Here is a 20,111-nt window from a genome sequence, read left to right as displayed (position 1 = left end):
CAATACTGCTGTCCATCTGTTGATTCACTTATCGGGGTGCAATGTGTGTGTATTTTGTGAGCGTCTAGTGTGTGTGTGTTGTTTGTTCACCGTTTGTGTGTGTTTGTGCATTGTTCTCCACCGTGTGTCAACATATATATATATATATATATATATATATATATATATATATATATATATATATATATGTCTCTGTGTGTTGGCGTGTGTTTACTTTGTTAAGTCGGTAGCAGAGAGAGGTATGTTTTGAACAGGACATGCAAGGTTAGAACCAGACAACATGAACCCTACCTTGATCTCTCTTAGGAGAAGAGAGCGTGTTTTCATAAGAATCTGGTGGTTTCTGTACGATTTCTGGCGGCGAGCCAGTCCTTGGTGTGATTTGTGTTGCGGTGCTCGTGCTGCACTTCGAGTTATGAAAAACAATTCAGATTTATTTGTGTCTTCATCACTTCATTGTCTCTTTGGAGACGCTTCTTAATAAACCGTTCATGTTACTGAGAGGGGGGAGGGGGGGCAATAAAATTGTAACATGTAATAATATGTCAGCAGAATTGCAATATTAAAATATGATTAATAACACTGAAACAAACACATGACAGGGAAGGAAGACACATCTCCACAGCCCCGATAGGTGGATGACTGGGGATGATATTAATCATTTTCAATGATTCCTGTGAAAAGGGCCATGCAAACTTTTTCGGTTGAATGTACACTGTTTATCTCTGCCTAAATGAAAGGAGTGAGAAGTTAGGCCATGATGCTAAGGTTGAATCATCCTATCCACCGGGCATATTGGCCTGGAGGCAGAATGTGTGTGTGTGTGTGTGTGTGTGTGTGTGTGTGTGTTTGTGCGTGTGTGTGTGTGTGTGCGTGTGTCTAAGTGTAAGAGAGATCAAATGACAGACAACATTTATATATTTATTGGTGCATATGTCAATGTGTGCGTGTGTGTGTGTGTGTGTGTGTGCGCGCGTGCACGTGTGTGTGTGTGTGTGTGTGTGTGTGTGCAGTTTTTGTTGAGACAGCAGCCAGCGAGGCTGTTGACATGTGTTTGCGTGTGCGCACATGTGCGCACTCATACTTGTTGTCCTTTCGTGTCAATCTCTCCTCTAAAAACTCATGTGTACCCTCCTCCTCTCTCCTTCCCCTTTCTCCCCCCTCTCTCACCCCCCCCCCCCCCCCCCCCCCCCAACCCCTGCCCCCCCGTTCCCCCCCCCCCCCCTGCTGTGCTTGCAGTCTGCTCCCAGTTCTCCCGGGGGGTGTACGCCATCTTCGGCTTCTACGACAAGAAGTCCATGAACACGCTGACCTCCTTCTGTGGAGCGCTGCACACCTCCTTCGTCACGCCCAGTTACCCCACCGATAACGAGGTGCAGTTTGTCATCCAGATGCGGCCTGCCCTGCGGGGCTCCGTCCTCAGCCTGCTCTCCCATTACAAGTGGCAGAAGTTCGTCTACCTGTACGACACCGACCGAGGTAGGTGGAGAGCAACCGAGCAGCTGTCTTTTTTTCTTCCCTCATGAAGGCGGTCGAAATATTAAACCCCCGAGATCCGCCCCCCCTCTCTCACGGAGTCGCTGTTGTGTTGAGTGACGTGCCGCAGTGTGTCTTGGTATTTAGTTATCAGGGTAGGATTTAATCCTCCAAAGACACACGCACGCTAGTAGGCGTCCAGCTCATGGATGCCTACTCGGGGTAATCTTCTGTGGATGTTGGGTCACCTTAACCATCAGATTCTATTATTCACTATTCTGTGATTGTCTATGCGGTGAAATTCTTAGCAGATGAATTCGCGATATTGCTTTTCCAAGTTTGATCCTTTCATTTCCTTTTGTTTGCTAACTTTCGCTCTAGTTCTTACAGCGCTGTGTTCTGCCTTGTGTGTTCATAACAGCTTGTGCCAGCGGTGTATAATGCAAACTGCAGTTAAACTTAGTCCGGGAGAAACTTAGGCAACTCTGTGTCTCATGAGGCATAACCTTTGGATGCTTGGAACAGTCAGGGGCCTCGTGTCTCTTGATCTTCTGTTTAATCGCGTCGCTGATATTGGATCGTCTCTCTTATGGAATGAGGTATATCACAGCTGTTACTCTGCAGAATGGCTTCCTCGCGAAGATCCGCTTGTACCCTCGAGGTTTGCTTATTGAGCTGCGTTAATGGAGGGTGTGTGTACTTCCCGGCAATTGCCTTGCTCTTGTTGACTAAAGACGGGGTGCAACACTGCGGTGTATCGCTGTTTGAAATTCTGTCAACACATTCAAGTGTTCGGTGCGTGGACTTGGACAATTGGACAAGAGCAGGTGCTTGTTATCTTTCAAATTAAATACAATAATTGGGATGGCCGACAGCAACTTCAATTTGTTAGAGATCACCTGCCAAGAGTGGCTCCATAAATGAATGAATTGTGTTTACAGGTTAAATTATTCTGCAACTGCACACCTCTAACGATAGGGAAAGGCTTAAAGGCCGGTCAAAGATGCAAGCTCCCTGTTTTTCTTGCTACGCAGCACAAACCATCTCATTATGGAGAGGTCCTGGCCTGCTTATCGGTTTCACCAAACCTTTGCTTTTTCCATACCGTCCACCCTGCTCTGTTTTGCTCTTTATCTCTCTGACCCCCACCTCTCACCTCCCCCTCGATTTTTCCTCTCTCCCCCTCACTCTTGCTCTCTCGCTATCACACACACACAAACGGTCGAAGAAAGGGTATTGCTCTGCCACTCTCTCCCTCTCTCTCTCACTCTTTTTCTCTCCCTCCCCTGTATATACTGTATCTCTCTCGCGATTCCTCCCTCTCTCCTTTCTCCTCCCCATTTCTCTCTCTCTCTCTCTCTCTCTCTCTCTCTCTCTCTCTCTCTCTCTCTCTCTCTCTCTCTCTCTCTCTCTCTGCCATAGACTCATGGAGGGCAGATTATGAAGTGTTGCCTTAGAGCAGCGCTCCAATGCGTTGTATCTGGGCCCACGCGGCCCCTGGGGGTCCAGGGCATAGGGCTGGCGTCCGCGGTTCATAGATAATATGGTTAATTAAGGTCACTCTGTGTGGAACAACTCATCCTAGCTCCGCCTTGCTAATGCTAACAACACACAGACACATACACACACATATGTGTGCGCACAATCACACACACACACACACACACACACAGTGTTAACCAGGCTCAGGGAGTGAACCCGCCTTCCTTCAATCAGCACGCAAATCTCTTAGTTGTTAAGCCACATAGGCACTTTTAATTAAACATAAAGGATCTTTCTTAAAAGAACAAAAAGATAATCGGGTGGCACAGCCACAACGGCTGGACTCTCCTCGCACCCCAAGCCAAGAGAGCCCTGAATGCACCTTGGAGCAGAGCTTTTTAAGGTCTGCTCTCCTTTGGGCCTGAGGTGCTCTGCATCACGTTGATTGTCACGGGCCGGGTTGCCACAACACACACACACACACACACACACACACACACACACACACACACACACACACACACACATACACACACATACACATCCTTCAACAGCCCAAGCCGTTCGGTCCAGGCTTATATTTACCCATCCCCAGAAAAGCAGATCAAACCCGGACAATGGAGCTCAGAGGGTGTGTAAGAAGAAGCAGAAGCAGAAGAAGAAGAAGAAGAAGAAGAAGAAGAAGGGGGCAACTATAGCAGTCAACATGCATCATGCGAAAAATACATGCATCATGCGATAAAGTCATAACGGCGTTGAGAGAAAGCGCACAAACCAGAGCTGCCAACTCTCACGGCACACATCCACTTTCTCACGGCAAAAAAAAACAAAAACACGTGTCCGTCCGTCCGTCCGTCCGTCCGTCCGTCCGTCCCCGCCCCGTCAACAATCCCGATCACAAAGTCAAGATTTACACCCGCGGACCCTGCTGTAAGGTATGCATTACAAGATTCTACAGAATCTCACGCCAGCGAAAACCCAAAAGTTGGCAGCCCTGACAAATGCATTCCAAACCTGTTTTTCGGAACTTGACGTCACTTGAAGTTGCGTCTAACTGCCGACACTTTTCCTGTCCATTTGCCCTACATTTTTTTGCGATAAATCCATTATTTGACAGTCCCATGTCAAGGGGCTATAATTTCTATATTTCATATTTGAGATTGCTGCCCATGGTTACAGGATCAGGTATTACAGAGTTTATATATTCCATGTTTTAGACCCTGCCCATGCTAGCAGGATCATTATTAGACAGTTGATCTATTCCATGTTTTAGACCCTGCCCATGCTAGCAGGATCATTATTAGACAGTTGATCTATTCCATGTTTTAGACCCTGCCCATGCTAGCAGGATCATTATTAGACAGTTGATCTATTCCATGTTTTAGACCCTGCCCATGCTAGCAGGATCACATATGAAAGAGGCTGGACACGGGGCCCCCAAGTGGGGATTAGAGTCCTTTATTGACGCACTCCATCCCAACACGTTGCAGAGGCTCTGACACCCGCCTCATCTAGCAGACAGATGTGTCAGGGAGGATCCCGTTCCTCTTATCGGGTAGCCCAGGCTGCCGCTGGACCGGGCCAGACCCCGAGATGTGCCACGCAGAAAGGTCCAGGGGGTTGAGGGAGATTATTTTTGGTTCTTTACCTGTAGCGTATTAAAAATGATGATGCTGCTATCTATCTATCCAATCATCTATCTATCTATCTATCTATCTATCTATCTATCTATCTATCTATCTATCTATCTATCTATCTCTATGTATGTTAGTATATATATTTATCTATCTATCCATCTTTATATCTGTCTATCTTTCTATCCATCGATCTATTGATCTATCTGTCTATCTGTCTATCTCCATCCATCCGTCTGTCAACGGTCTGTCTATCTGTATAACTGTCTATCTATCTATCTATCTATTTATCGTCTATATTCTGGACTTTTATGTATATACTTATAAATTATATATGCAAGCTTGAAAATACTACACAAATCTACGAGCATTGGCTTTTTGCTCATTTCTGCATTATTATTCATGACTAGATTTAAAAAAGAAGATGGCATCAACATGTTTACCAGCCTTATTTCTGACATTCCCTGCAAGCCATACTGATAAATGAGTAAACAATAGACTCGCTAGCCTTCTGTTTGATGCATAGTTACAGTTAATTAGCTTCTCGAGTGCTTTCTCTGTTCCTTTAATATACGTGTTTGTGTTAAATAAAGGCAACGAGGCACCAAGTACAATAGTGAAATTGGCAATAACTCAAAAAACTTGACTCATTTCAGGAGGGGAAAGGGAACCGACTGAGTTTGGGAGCAACCAATCATGAAGCGCCTTTCATTACAGGGTTCTTATTATGTCAATAGAATAGATTAATTACGACTATACGACGGATTTGGCTCATTTATTGAGACAGGGAAAATGCTTTTAGGCGGCAGCACAGTGCTTTCAATCAGGGAGGGGATCGTCCATATCCTTCAGACTCTAATGCATTTGAGGGAAATGGAGGTCAATTTGTGTGCTAAACACCACGGTGAGAGTGTTATTTGAAAGCAGACATGATGATGAAAGAGATGCAAGAAAATGGAGGCTGGGGAAAAAAGAAAATATATGATGGATTTAATGAGTAGCAACTCATCGACTCTCCCAGCGAAACCTGATCTGAACTTTGATGTAGTGTGTGTTCTCTACAGTGTATAGACGTCATGAAAAAGTAGTCTTAGTTAATTAACCTTAAGACATCAGACATCTTGCACGTTTTTCTGGACGCAATGTTGCGGAGACTTTAACTTACATCTTAGATTGCTTTTAATCATGGCTCAAAGTGACTCATTTCTGGTTATGAAATAGCTGTAATGTGAAGACATATCCTCTTTTGATCAACTGAGAAGAGCAGGTATATGCAATATGCAAACAGCTGTCCCCTGCTGAATATGCTGATCGGTGGTGTTGTGGCAGGACAACAAAAGTGCTCTTGAAATAAAGTGAGAAATGCATTTTCTTACTTTACGTAACCCGCTTAACTTCTCATTCGAGGTTAAGCATCTCCTTGCAAGAGAGACCTGATTGATTTACCGGTGCGGTCTCAACATCACATCCACCCCCTTAAGAACCCATGGAACAGCGGGCCAATTCTGCCTTCACTCATCTATAGGTGTGGAAATGCGGGCGAAAGGTGGAAGTGAGCTACATGTTTTGACCGAAATAGACCAAACCACAAGCAATCAAACAAGACACAAGCACCCATTTTTGCAACCGTCACTCCCCTCCACAGACTCTCTAGCCCCTGTTATTTGCTGTTGTCAGAAATCTCAGACAGCAAAGTGCTGGCATTCCACAGTTTCCTCACGTCGCTGTCCCCTTGCCCGCACCCCAACTGTGAATATTATTCTTTCATTTTGTCCATTGCATCAGCAGAAGAGTCCCATCTTTAAAAGTCGGGGGCTGAAGTGAGATGGATCTTGCCCTTTCTGTTTTGGCGGTCAGGTATGGGCAGATAATTGCCGGGCCTGTGGAGCTGACGGATGATTACAGGCTTTATTGTCTCTCCCAGGCACAATCAACCCTGATTCAGCAATCTTACCTCCATGTGATTTATAGGTCTCTCTGTCCTGCTTTTCTTCTTAGACTGCCCCCTCCTCTCCTACTTTATTCCCTTACTATTCTTAACGTTTTTGGCAGCCATAATACACACACAAAGACTAGAGTGGTGTGTTTTGATTACCGTTACAGTTAACTCACAACGGTTGTCGTAGTGTGGTCAGGTGACCCGGGATCTGTAGTGGCACTAAAGACTAAAACACTGCAAAATCACAAAGCAAAATCAACTATTGTGCGAGCCATTTGTTGAGCCAATTGTAATGCAATTTTTGCCTTCATTTATCGTAATATCAATAATAAATAATTTAGTAATGTTAATAAGTGAAAGTATAATCCTAATTCAGTGACATTCCAGTATATTCTGGGTTATATTTTCTAGTTCTTCCCTGATGTCTTGCTACAGTGCGTGTGTTTCCAGAAACAACAAATCGATTCTACGCTTCTTTCCACCATCAAAACCGACTCCCCATTGCTAATCATGTCAATCCTCAACTCAGCCAATTAAATGGAACTAAAGTCCAGCTACAAATAGAAAACCATATCATTGTCAAAGTGAAACGAAGAAGAAAGAATATCTATCCTTCACGAAGACACTCTATTGACATTTGCTGAATGGCAATTTGGAGAGAGTAATACCAGTGACATTTGTTGGTGAGGCCTGCCTTCACGGTCCACTTAGGTGTGTCCTGGCTGGCAATGCTGGATTTTACGCTTTCTAAAAATATCGACGCTGTGACAGCGAAATTAGGGATCAATGATAAGCCTTGTGTCACCTGTTTTCATCCACTCCAGCGTGAGCAATTAATAGCATATGCTCACATGGCAGAGCCGAGACACAAGGCAAGACCCGCTCTGAGGATTTCTGCCATTTTTTTCTGGTCAACACTTCCCAGGAATTAGCTGAAAGTCGACTTGGAAAACAGTATTGTGACACACGAATGTACCGTTCTGCTAGTACCACTAGATTGTTTTTAGCAGAACAATTATTCCACTTGTGGATACACGGGTCCTACTCGATAAAGTATGTCCCCCGGTTCTGCAGTGGCCTTCTGGTATTCCTTCCCTTCCAGTCGATATTCTCTGGGTTCCCAAACTGCGTGAGGGTCACAATGTGGTGCCTCTATTGATCCTTCAAGGTTTTCTGCTGCAAGATGCTGGAATCATTTGTGTGCCTTTTGTTCTTTCAGATCACATAACCGGTGCATTGAGCGTCAGTTCTTTTAAGGAATCCCAGATTCAACGTAATCATGTATATATGTTTGTATACGTTCGCATGTAGTATCCACCATTTCCGATAATTGCATCATGGCGGTTTTACAAAGAAGCGAGGCGGCAAAAATCACATGACCTTCGGAGAAGTCCTTGGATTCAACCCGGCAGTTCATTAGCGTATGCGTAGGCGTGCTCTAAATACATAACATTGCATTACATAACGTGCCTTGTTTGTTATTAATTGTGATGCTTTTGATGTGAGTGTGGCTGCTGGCGAGCTATATCGCAATATCGGCACTCATCAGGAGTAATCTTAATGCCATCGGTGCACTAATGATTTGTTAATGCTCTCCAATGCTGTGTAATTAAAGAGGAATTAGTCGCTAATCCAATGCCTTTCTGCTGCCCTTGCCACCTGCCCATGGTCTTGACACTGGAGATGTGATTTAAGGTTGAGATTATGTGCACAGTATCACACGCAGTTAGATATAATGTAATTGTATTAAGCACACATTCAAATGCCATTCAAGTGCTGCTTAAGTTTAATCACACCTTAAACAGAATTCAAACGAATATGTGTCATCCACGTACAAATCCGACCAGAGAAAAAGGGCTTCTCAAAGTTAATTAAATTTGGGTGGCAAACTAATATTCCCAAATTATTTTGTTAACCATCCAACCCAAATATATTATACCGTGCATATATATCCTATTCCAAAGAAAGGTGGTACCCCCTGTCCCTAGTGAATAACCACATCAAAGGCATGCATCAATCTAAGTCTATTGGGCCCTGGCATCAATCCATACTATTCACAATCAAGTGGCCGGTGATCAGTCTTAAACACACAGGATAAATCTGGGCTGGCACAGTTGGCAGGGCCAGGTGCTTAGCAGAGGCCAAGGTGCTTGTGAATGGAATGATTAGATGACCACACGTAGTTAGCCTCATCTCCCCCTAGCTGCTGCCAAACCAACAGACAGAGGGAGGGACAGGGGAAGAGGAGTGGGAGACGAGAGCCAGAGCCAGAGGAGCTGGGGGAGGGGCGACGGGGGTAGGGAGGGAGAGAGATGGGGAGAGAGAGTGAGAAGGACGGGTTGGGGAGAGAGGGGAAGAGAGAGATGGGGAAAGAGGGAGGGAGAGAGAGGGAGAGAGGGAGGATGAGAGGATGGAGGAGAGGCGGAGAGAGTGGGAGACTGAGGTAGATAGACAGGGAAGGAGAGCGAGATAGGAAGAGTGAGAGGGATGGAGGTGGAAGCAGAGTTGGAGGGAGAAAGAGGGAGGGAGGGAGGGAGGGAGGGAGAGACAGCGAGGGAAACACTGTGTTCTAAGACAGAGCAATCAAACAGAGGCAGCTATAGTTAAACTGGACCTCGCTCTTCTTCTTCTGCGATTCTGCTAATTGGCTATCCAGAGACAGCTGCCTTTGTTCCTGAAACATTCAAACAATAAATGGCTCCAATGTTTTCCCTGGATACCTTTGATGAGCAACCAAATCAAATATCTTCTTTAATTAGTTTGTGCTGTGTCCTGGCACAGTGTTTACTGTTGTAAACAACACAACAAATCAAGCAATATTTTTTTTCCAAATGTACAGAGAAAAATTGTGTGTTTGATTGGAGATGGAACAACTAAATGAGGGACCTTTTTCTGTAAAATCAGGTGAGAGTACAGTGGGGGGGGTTGTATCTTGACATGTTATGTGTTTTCTCATATCTTGCGGCATGCAGCATCCACAAATGAAATACTGCCAATAGCTGCAAATGTACCTCTGTATCTCTCTCTCTCTCTCTCTCTCTCTCTCTCTCTCTCTCTCTCTCTCTCTGTCTGTCTCTCTCTCTCTCTCTCTCTCTCTCTCTCTCTCTCTCTCTCTCTCCGTCTCTCTCCCTCTCTCTCTCCCTCTCAACAATGAACACCCATTCAGATACTGATCTCTAATTAACAAAGGCAATGTTGGTTAGAATGCCTATATATAGTGTGTGTGTATTTGCGGGGGAGGGGTATGTGCATGGTTGTGTATTTGTGTGTGTGTATGTGTGTGTGTGTGTGTGTGTGTGTGTGTGTGTGTGTGTGTGTGTGTGTGTGTGTGTGATAGGGTGTGAGTGTGTCTGTATGTGTACAGACACACACACACACACACTATTATACTGAGTGTAGACACACTCTTACACACACTCTCGGTACACACATTCTTCCGTACCTCCTTACATTATGACCCAGTCAACTGCTACTTATTTTTGTTTACCTACAATGACTTCCTTACCGCCCCATGCATACTCTATGAGATAGCCAGCCTTTATGTCGCCTTACTTTACTAGCTTCTCCGTAGCATCGCTGACAGTGGCTTTCGGTCTGTCGGTCCCTCACTGTTTAATGGCACATCAACTGCACCTCTCTCTCTCTCTCTCTCTCTCTCTCTCTCTCTCTCCTCTCTCAGCCTTTCTGTCTCGCTCTCTTTCTACCACTCTCTCTACCCCTGTCTCTCTCTGTCTCCCACCACCTCTCAATCTCTCTCTCTTTCTCTCTTGCCCCCTCTGTGTCTCTCTCCCTACCTCTCTCTTCTCTCAGCCTTTCTGACTCTCTCTACCTTTCTCCCTCCCCCTGTCTCTCTCTCTCTCTCTCTCTCTCCCACCATCCCTCATTCTCTCTCTCTCTCTCTCTCCCACCAACCCTCACTCTCTCTCTCTCTCTCTTTCTCTCTTGCCCCCTCTGTGTCTCTCTCCCTCTCTCCTTCACGCCCGCTTCATAAGAACTAAATTATGCATGCGTTGGGGGAATAAATCAACTTGGACACGCTGACAAGAAAGGACACAACTGAGAAACCATAAATTCTGCCAGAAAATATGATATTAAAGAGAGGAGGGAAGACTACAGGATGTAACCTGGCTGCGCCGCTCTGCAGCCCTGTGCCCACATTGATCACGGTGACTCTCAATCACATATCGATCAGAAATACATGGGGGTGATGCATAGCTCAGGAAGTTGCAGATGGCTGCCATCTTGATTAACTCATGGCTACAGGAGAGAACAGCTGGCAGGGATTAACCAGTGTTTAAATTGAATGATTTAGAAGTCATCCTTCTTTCATGGTGAACTGTCAATACAAAACGGTAGCCCGCTGGGTCGCTAGCTAGACAGGCAGGAAAGCAGCCATACACAGCACCTACTCCCAGTTAGTTTAAGCAGCCAAGCAACTACATGCAGTATATGTATTTTTTTAACCCATTTGTTTGTCTTCAAATATCAACGCAAGAAGGGTTTTTCTGCTATGCCACATCTTTTTATTTGTTCATGTAATTGGATGCTTCAGGGAGGAATTTCTATTTTCTGTAATGGACAAACTTAGGCTATGTTCACAATTTATTTAAAATAAAGCTTTATTTATATAATTATGTAATTCGATCCGTTATACATTTCTATCAGTTTTGTATTGGAAGGATATATCAACATATCGCTGCTTACATTCGCCACCAGCAGACCTTATAATTATGATTAGCCTGTTCTAGATAATGTTTGCTTATGATTTCACCAGGACCTGAAAAGTCATTGTAGAAAGCTGAAGATAAAAGCTTGGTGCTGCCTCTAAACTCCATAACTTAATCTATCCTGTCAATGATTCAGGTTTGATCACAATGTGCACATTTCTTACTAAGAGATGAAACACTTTTTTATAGCCTCAGAATTATGAGAACAAAAATGTGGGAGTCTTAAAGGGAAAGTGGGTGGGTGAATATTATTTACATTTTATGCAAGTGATAAAAAAAAAATGTGTGTGTGTGTGTGTGTGGGGGGGGGTGTGTTGGAACACCAAGACTATGTGTAACCAGTACATGTGATTTACATAAGTGGCAGGGTATGCACATATGTACTATGTAAGAGAGAGAGAGAGAGAGAGAGAGAGAGAGAGAGAGAGAGAGAGAGAGAGAGAGAGAGAGAGAGACTATGTGGGTGGGCCTATCTAAGTGGAAAAGCATAACTCTCGTTCCTACTGTGTGTGTTTGTGTGTGAGTGTGTTTGTGTGTGTGCGTGTGCGCGTATGTGCACACTATAGAAGATACAGCCAACATGCTGCTTCTGTTTGAATTGACATGAGCTGTCTTTGTGATTAGGACAACAATTTGGCAGAGAGGCTGTTTTTGTTATAACTCTGTACTGTTAAACCCTTCTTCAAAGCTTTGGCTACACATTTAGGCTGCTTCCCCGCTCCTTTTTGCTTCAATACCTCTTTCTTCAACTTAAGGGTAAATCCTCTGAAGGGAAGTAAATAAATCATAACATAAATAATGTTTTTTTCATGCCGTTAAAGAACAGCATGAATATTATCTCCATGGAGGGCCACCAACCAGCTCAACATGGGTTCTATGGAATATAGGTGATTGGGTTGATATTGTTGATAGTGTGGTTGTAGTTTTCCGAAATAGGTTTACAGTTTGGTCATAGAGCAGTCGCTTGTATCCAGGAGTTTGCAGTGAAAACATATACGTACATATATAAATATGTATATACATATATATATATATATATACTATACAGGAGACAGCAAGGGCCTCATGATAGGGATGCCCTTAAGGGAAGTATTAAGGATTAAGGTCTCAGGATCAAACCTAGGAGCCTCCTGGCTAGGAGTTGAACCTACTAGTCTCCCTCAATTCCAACTCAAGAATCAAAGTCACTCAAGAAACAAAGTTATACAGCATATTTATTATAATTGGATTTGAATTGTTTATTCTTACAGGGACACAGCACAATTATTAGTAATTGCACCAGACTTAGCTAGCAGCTAATTTGCATCTGATGTCCCTGGGCAGGTAGAACAACCACTTCAAATCCACTACAATAAAACATCACAATTCATAAAAGTCCATCAGTGTGAAATAAATAAAAATAAAAGCACGATAAATCCAAGGGGATCATTAGTGACGATCACATGTTCATTTCCCATTGTGTGACGGCAGTGTGCAAATCAAAGATAAATCAAACCAAAGCAGATGAAGAGGACCCTGTGCAAATACTGCGCTCTATCCAATCCAAGAACCAATGGTTAGCTTGTGCTCATTGATTTTGACTTGTCACACATTGTGGACCCTTCGGATCCCTGTGAGCACGCTCAGCTCAGAGTTAAATACTCGCTGCTGGCGTCAAACAGCTATTTATTTTAGTTTCATCCGATTACAATGGAGTGCCGGCGTCTTGGGAGTACATCCTAATTAGTACATGCTCAGGGAGGCGGCAGAAAGGAAGTGGCGTTTGTTTGGAGTTTTGATCGTTTAGGTATATACACGTTCTGGTGCCCCCAAGAGGCAAGATTTGAAATACTTGCGGGACAAAATGCATGATTTCAACATTCACACTCGCCGCGTGCGTTTACTGATCGGCCCTCATGACGTGCGGTATCTAGCCATCACTGATGAGGCACATTAAATACAACACCTGTTGTACACAGCGATTTAAATTAGCAAGATAACAAGAATATAGATTTGAATATAGACTCTGTGGTGAAGCGTTGCCACGATTCGTTAAAAAAAAAAAGGTATTATTCTGTCCATTTTCACCCACACTCAGTGTCTCTCTCTCTCGCTCCCTTTCTCTCCCTCACTCTGTTTTTTTCGTGCCGTCAAAGAACAGCATGAATATTATCTCCATGGAGGGCCACCAACCAGCTCAACATGGGTTCTATGGAATATAGGTGATTGGGTTGATATTGTTAATAGTGTGGTTGTAGTTTTCCGAAATAGGTTTACAGTTTGGTCATAGAGCAGTCGCTTGTATCCAGGAGTTTGCAGTGAAAACATATACGTACATATATAAATATGTATATACATATATATATATATATATATATATATATATATATATATATATATATATATATATATATATATATATATATATATATATATATATATATACTATACAGGAGACAGCAAGGGCCTCATGATAGGGATGCCCTTAAGGGAAGTCTTGGGAGTACATCCTAATTAGTACATGCTCAGGGAGGCGGCGGAAAGGAAGTGGCGTTTGTTTGGAGTTTTGATCGTTTAGGTATATACACGTTCTGGTGCCCCCAAGAGGCAAGATTTGAAATACTTGCGGGACAAAATGCATGATTTCAACATTCACACTCGCCGCGTGCGTTTACTGATCGGCCCTCATGACGTGCGGTATCTAGCCATCACTGATGAGGCACATTAAATACAACACCTGTTGTACACAGCGATTTAAATTAGCAAGATAACGAGAATATAGATTTGAATATAGACTCTGTGGTGAAGCGTTGCCACAATTCGTTAAAAAAAAAGGTATTATTCTGTCTATTTCACCCACACTCTCTCTCTCTCTCTCTCTCTCTCTCTCTCTCTCTCTCTCTCTCTCTCTCTCTCTCTCTCTCTCTCCCTCTGTCTCCCTTTCAATCTCATCACTATCACTCTGACTAGCGCACAAACACACACACAAAAACACACGCACACACGAACACACACACACACACACACACACACACACACACACACGTACACATACGCACACATATACAGTTCAAGGCAATTATCTTTGTGGTTTCTGTCCAGCTTTCTGCAATTCCCACTTAAGGCCGCTGGACAGTGTTCAACCGAGCGCTGCCTCACTGCCAGCGGCCCACATTCACCCGGGGATTGTCAAGTTAGTGAGAAGGAGCACATACACATTTACAGTGAGCACCGTTGCCACCTCCTCTGTTTGGCTGCCATCCTCTAATGGTTAATCAATCACCAACCAGAGAGAGAGCCCCATCGTTTCCAGTGTCACCCACTCTCCCTCACTCTCGCTCACCCTCCATAACCCCTTGCAGTCCGACTGCGCCACAGGTACCGAGGGTGTATGGATTTCCGAGGGTTTTATCGGATTACTTTTTTGGACTGATGCTGTAATGTATTTGTAATGATCACTGCACTTTCATCTAATGTGTTAATGCACACACATACACATACCGCACATACAGCATGTTGTGTTCATCTGATCTGTCTTGTTAGCCTGGGCCAGGTGTGTGTGTGTGTGTGTGTGTGTGTGTGTGTGTGTGTGTGTGTGTGTGTGTGTGTGTGTGTCTGTGAGCAAGAGAAAGAGAGAGAGGAAGAGCGGGGGAGAGAGGGAGAGGGAGAAGGAGGGAGAGACATATAAACATAGAAAGGGAGAGCGTTTGTGACACCCTGCACTGCACCCTAATGAGAGAGAGGGATCTAAAGGAGCCGGCCAATGAGATTAGATGCAACTCAATTCAATTACCAGTGAGCCACCATGGGTGAGGCCCCAAACCTCATCCTGTTAACATCCGCTTCATAGAAGAGGAGGAGGAGGAGGAGGGGGAGAACTGGCATTTAACCCGCGCTTAGCCACCGAATATTGTGTTGCTACACACACCAGTACCGGCGACATCCCACACGGAGAGACACATGGGGTGTCATCACACACATTTTGCCATTTCACAGGAAGGATCGTAGTAGCCAACTCCTGAAGTAGATGCTCATTACAAGATACTTGCGATGATTGTTGGAGGAAAATGGTTGCCTGTTTTTCATTGGAATACATTTTTCAAACCGATGCACAGATTTCCCCTTTTATTTTGAATCTCAACGGTTGCGCCGATAAACAAATCGGAGTATATTGACAGATTCACCGAATAATTCACTTAAATTTCCTGTTTGAGCTTCATGCAGTGCAAGATGTTGATGTTGTGCATATTTAGCAATGAAAGTGGCACTTGTTCTGGTGGTGGTGTTACTACAACACTGACAAAACAAGTGCATGCTAAATAATATTGTTGGTCATGCTCTATTCCATCACTAAAACCTTGCCTGCCTTGAGAGGATATGCACTCAGGAACCAGTGGCTCCGAAGTCCTAGTGAAAGAACAACGGTTAAATAATAAGCTGTATCCAGTGTTTACTATTGTAAGTAACAACAACGATTTATTCAATTTGGGGCCAGTAGGACAACACCTAAGTGTTGCGGACGTGTAGATTATGCATTGTTGAAATGCATCGTGTAGAAATGCATTGTTTGAGTTGGAACAAATGTGCTGTGTACCGTTGGTGACAAACAATTTGGAATAAGGTGTGTGTGTGTTTGTGTGCATTTGTGTAGAGTGTCTGTCTATGCATGTATGTGTGAGTGTGTGTGTGTGTGTGTGTGTGTCTGTGTTTACACATTGGCAGAGGCATTGGAGATGATTCAAACAATTGATAAGGGAGCAGATATTAAAACTCTTGTGTGTGTGTGTGTGTGTGTGTGTGTGTGTGTGTGTGTGCGTGTGCGTGTGCGTATGTTCGTGACGGGGCACTGATCAGGCCGATCAGCCACGGTGGGGCGGTCCGTCCGTTTTTTGCCAGGATTTATAGACGGTGATAAGGAATCCTTGTTGTTGTCTTCTAGACTTTATTTACTTCACTGTAATACATTTTTAGATGCATCCAGACCGCGGCGAGCCTCCCTGAGAACAGTAAGAGTAGGATATATGGCTTTCCTCCATGTTGAAGAATAAAAAGCACTGGCACAGGACTTGCTGAGGGTTCCCCTGCCTGGTTCCTTGGAGGGTGAATCCATTGATCAGTTAATGGTGAAAATGGCCACAGGCCCAGCATAGGAGTGAGTGTCCATGCTTCATCTTGTTGGCAATGCTAACATCCCGTTAATAATGACTTACCCCAAATGGATATGCAAATCCGAGTTGCCATCAGCTAAGAATTTGGTTGGCAGCGTCGGAGACAGTGTCAACGGACAAATATAGCCGGGATCCAGTGCCACTTGAGGACTTTTACAGCTTAATATAGATACTTAATTTATTTAGGTTTTGTTATTTTTCTGCTTTTTGATACATGAACCCTCCCCGCCAGTGGTGGTTGCCAGGTCCTGCTGTGAACAGATCCTGCTGTTTAAACAAAATACAAACTTTTCTGCTGACTTCACAAAGTAAGGGTGTAAGTAGCAGCAGAATTAGTAATTCTGCAAAGAATATTTGTCCCCTGACAGATTCCATCTATTAATTTACATACAAATGTAAAACTAGGCAGGCATGGAATCGTCTTTAAATCTTAAATGAATCCAACTGTCGCCTTGGTTTGCCGGAGGCAATGGGAGATAGAGTGGCGCGCAAATCAGCATTTTCAAAATAAAAGCTCTCTGTGATTCTAATCAGATAGACAAGGCACTGTTTTTTTTCCAATTTCCCCATTAATGTTAGCCTAGCTTGAGTCTCCCCTTGTCTTCCCGACGTGGGCGCTAGGAGAAGGAGGAAACCATGTGCACTGATTAATGTACCACACCCTGGGTATCCCAGGCAGTGTAAAGCATCGGCGCTAAAAAAGCATGTGTGCCTATGGCCTTTTACCAATGGCTGTCTGACGCAACTTATTGCACATCTAGCTTGATTACCAGGTTAAGCGGTTCGGTGACTCCTCTACCTCTACCTTTACCCGCCTCGCTTGCAGCCCTCCAAAAAAACCCCAAACTGACAGCGACCGTTTTGACCCAGTTCGTCTGCATGACATCTCCTAATGCAAGAGAGAAGCTTTTAAGGCTTTTTAAGGCTGCCATGCAATCGAGCTTGTTTGTGGGGCTGCTAAGGATCTCCACATAATGACATAGAGACTATCCTTAGTCACTCTTGAATGAATTCCCAGCATGTCCTCCACCTTTACCACCAGGTTATAGCATTTCATTATGACAGTACACACAGCCAGGAGGCAGGAAGGAAACTATATAAGGCTATACAGGAAATCTATGAAGCCGGTGGCTATATGTTGTGAGTGTGTGCGTTGACAATGCCTGTCCTCAATCCATCACCTTTAAATGCATGTTGTGCCACAGGAAGTTTCCACAGTCATTCAGCAGAGTGAGAGAGAGAGCAAGAGAGAGAGAGGGGGGGAGAGAGAGAGAGAGAGAGAGAGAGAGAGAGAGAGAGAGAGAGAGAGAAGGGAGAAAGAGGGGGAGGGAGAGAGAGAGAGGGAGAGAGAGATGGGGGGGGAGAGAGGGAGAGAAAGAAAGAGAGGGGGGGGAGAGAGAGAGAGAGAGGGGGGGATATAGAGAGTGAAAGAGAGAGAGAGGGAGAGAGAGAGAGAAAACCAGCAACAACAGCAATATCTTAACTCAAAGGAGATGTGAGATGTTAACTTGGTGGACGTGTAACCTTGGGGGGCTAACGTGAGGACACCTGCAGGCGGCCTTGGCCGGGCCCACGGTTTTCCTCTGCACACACACAGGAGGGCACCGCATGTTTTTTTTGTGGTTTTCCCTGACTACTATTGCTACCTGTACCGCCCACCGCCCAACAGTGGGGCTGCGGTAAGGAGGTCCAGCACTCTACACTGCAGCGAGACAGCCCCCTGGGAAGGGTGGAGGGAGGGAGGGAGAGAAAGGGGGAGAGAGAGGGGGGCGGGGGGGGGGGGGATGTATTTTTTGGTGGCCGCTCCTCTAAGGGCCTTTCACGGGTGCTGTTTAAGAAGCTGAAGGCTACTCATGCATTCAGAGCAACGGAAGAAAAGAAGGAAAAAAAAAGAAAGAAATTAAATTGACGAATTGCTAAAAGGCAGGGGGGAGAAGAGGCACGGGGAGGAAGAGCGGGGAAGGGGCTTTCTTGTTATTGCCGCCATTGTTGGTGTTGCTGTGGCTTTTCTATGGCGACGTCTTACGCCTGCACTCTGCAGCCGGCTCAAAGAGATAAGGTTGACTAAAGAGAAATGGCTTTCGAAAGGAAACCCCATCTGCTTGGGCCCATTTCATTACGCCTTACGACAACTTACAAATATCAAATGCTGGCTAAAATATATTTTACCAGTGCAAAATCACCATATGAAATGTGCTGATTGTCCTGTTTTGTCGGGAGGCAAATAATGAGATGAGGTGATTTTTTTTTTCCCCCGATATTTTATTCTGCGTCGGGGAGCATACATAAACATGAGTTAGAATGGAGCGAAACATTTGAGTTGGAGAACAAAGAAAATAAATGAAAGTGCTTACATTTTTGTAAGCCATTTCTTCCTCTTCCTTTGTATGTAGCAAATCGCCGTCCCTGTGCCCGATTATCATTTAAAACCCTCCATGTTTGCGGTGGCAGCCCCACAGCACGCAGGACTGACGTCTCTCAGATCAGCTTCTGCTCTGTGAGCAAGGCAGTCCACCAGAAAACGGGACCGCATTCTTCATCCTGCCGTATTTCACTTGACCATAGTGTGTCAAAGGGCTCTGTGTAATGAAAATATTTCACGTTTGAATTAATTATAAGAACGTCTCACTCTCTCTCTCTCTCTCCCCCTCTCTCCCTCTTTATCAGTTCCCAGCTAGCGGAGGGATTGTTCTTCACCATGGTCTCGGGCTATCCTTCATTGTGTTGCTCTTTAAAAGAGCTAGCACCAGCCTCAATGGGGAAATAGCATCTGCGATGGGTTGCGCAGCACTGTCAAAGTGAACATGCGGCTCAGCTAAACGCCATGATTTAATTGTCGCCGGGTGCAATAGCATCATCCTTACCACCTTCGGTATAATAGCAATATAATTCCCTCTGTTCAATATCCCGTCGTTTAATTATGATATTGTCGCCGGGAAGTTACGAGGGTAGATTTATACGCACCCGTGTCCATGCACAGGCGCCAACCCACACGTACACACGCACACACACACACACACACACAGAGACTCAGACACAAAAGACATACATATATTGAAAGCCACCCTTTCAATTCGGCAAGGCCAATTCAGATGATAAACAAAGCCCTTTGACCTTGGATTAAATTATACGTCACTCACTGCTTGCATAACTTCTCGATCATGGTGAAACACACAAGAAATACAAGAACAAGGTTACGTATTTTTGGAACTCATTTATCTCTTCCCCTCTCTCTCTCTTCTCTGCTCTTCTCTCACTCACTCAACACATTGACGCACACACACACACACACACGCACAAACACGCACACGTACATGCACACATACATACAAACACACACACACACACACACAAACACATTAACACACACACACACACACACACACACAAAAACACACTAATTCACACAAACACACATCCACCCATCCGCCCACACACACACACACACACACACACACACACGCCGTGGGTGTCTTTTCATCTGTGCAGGGTTCTCCATCCTCCAGGCCATCATGGAGGCGGCGGTGGCCAACAACTGGCAGGTGACGGCCCGCTCTGTCAGCGCCAGCACGGACGCTGGAGAGTTCAGGCGCATCATCGAGGAGATGGATCGCAGGCAGGAGAAGCGCTTTGTGATCGACTGCGAGGTGGGCCGCATCAACACCATTTTGGAGCAGGTGAGGCTGTGATCTGGGGTGTAGCGGCG

At 44.8% G+C, this 20,111-nt stretch overlaps 1 protein-coding gene across 2 annotated transcripts in view; it reads left to right on the top strand.

Moving 5' to 3' along the window:
- LOC311345522 (glutamate receptor 3) overlaps nt 1-20,111 on the top strand; it is a gene marked incomplete at both ends in the record, with an annotated part of 83,177 nt that overhangs the window by 20,984 nt on the left and 42,082 nt on the right. For both annotated transcript variants that reach the window (XM_084469942.1, XM_084469941.1), the window contains 2 exons: nt 1,240-1,479; nt 19,895-20,082. In XM_084469942.1, the coding sequence (XP_084326068.1) occupies nt 1,240-1,479; nt 19,895-20,082 (428 nt within the window). The remainder of the gene's footprint in view (nt 1-1,239; nt 1,480-19,894; nt 20,083-20,111) is intronic.

Source organism: Micromesistius poutassou, assembly GCF_964030765.1.
Source record: "Micromesistius poutassou genome assembly, chromosome: 6".
NCBI classification, from domain to species: domain Eukaryota; kingdom Metazoa; phylum Chordata; class Actinopteri; order Gadiformes; family Gadidae; genus Micromesistius; species Micromesistius poutassou.
Note: the sequence above shows the minus strand (reverse complement) of the source record. Positions and strands in the feature narration are given on the sequence as shown.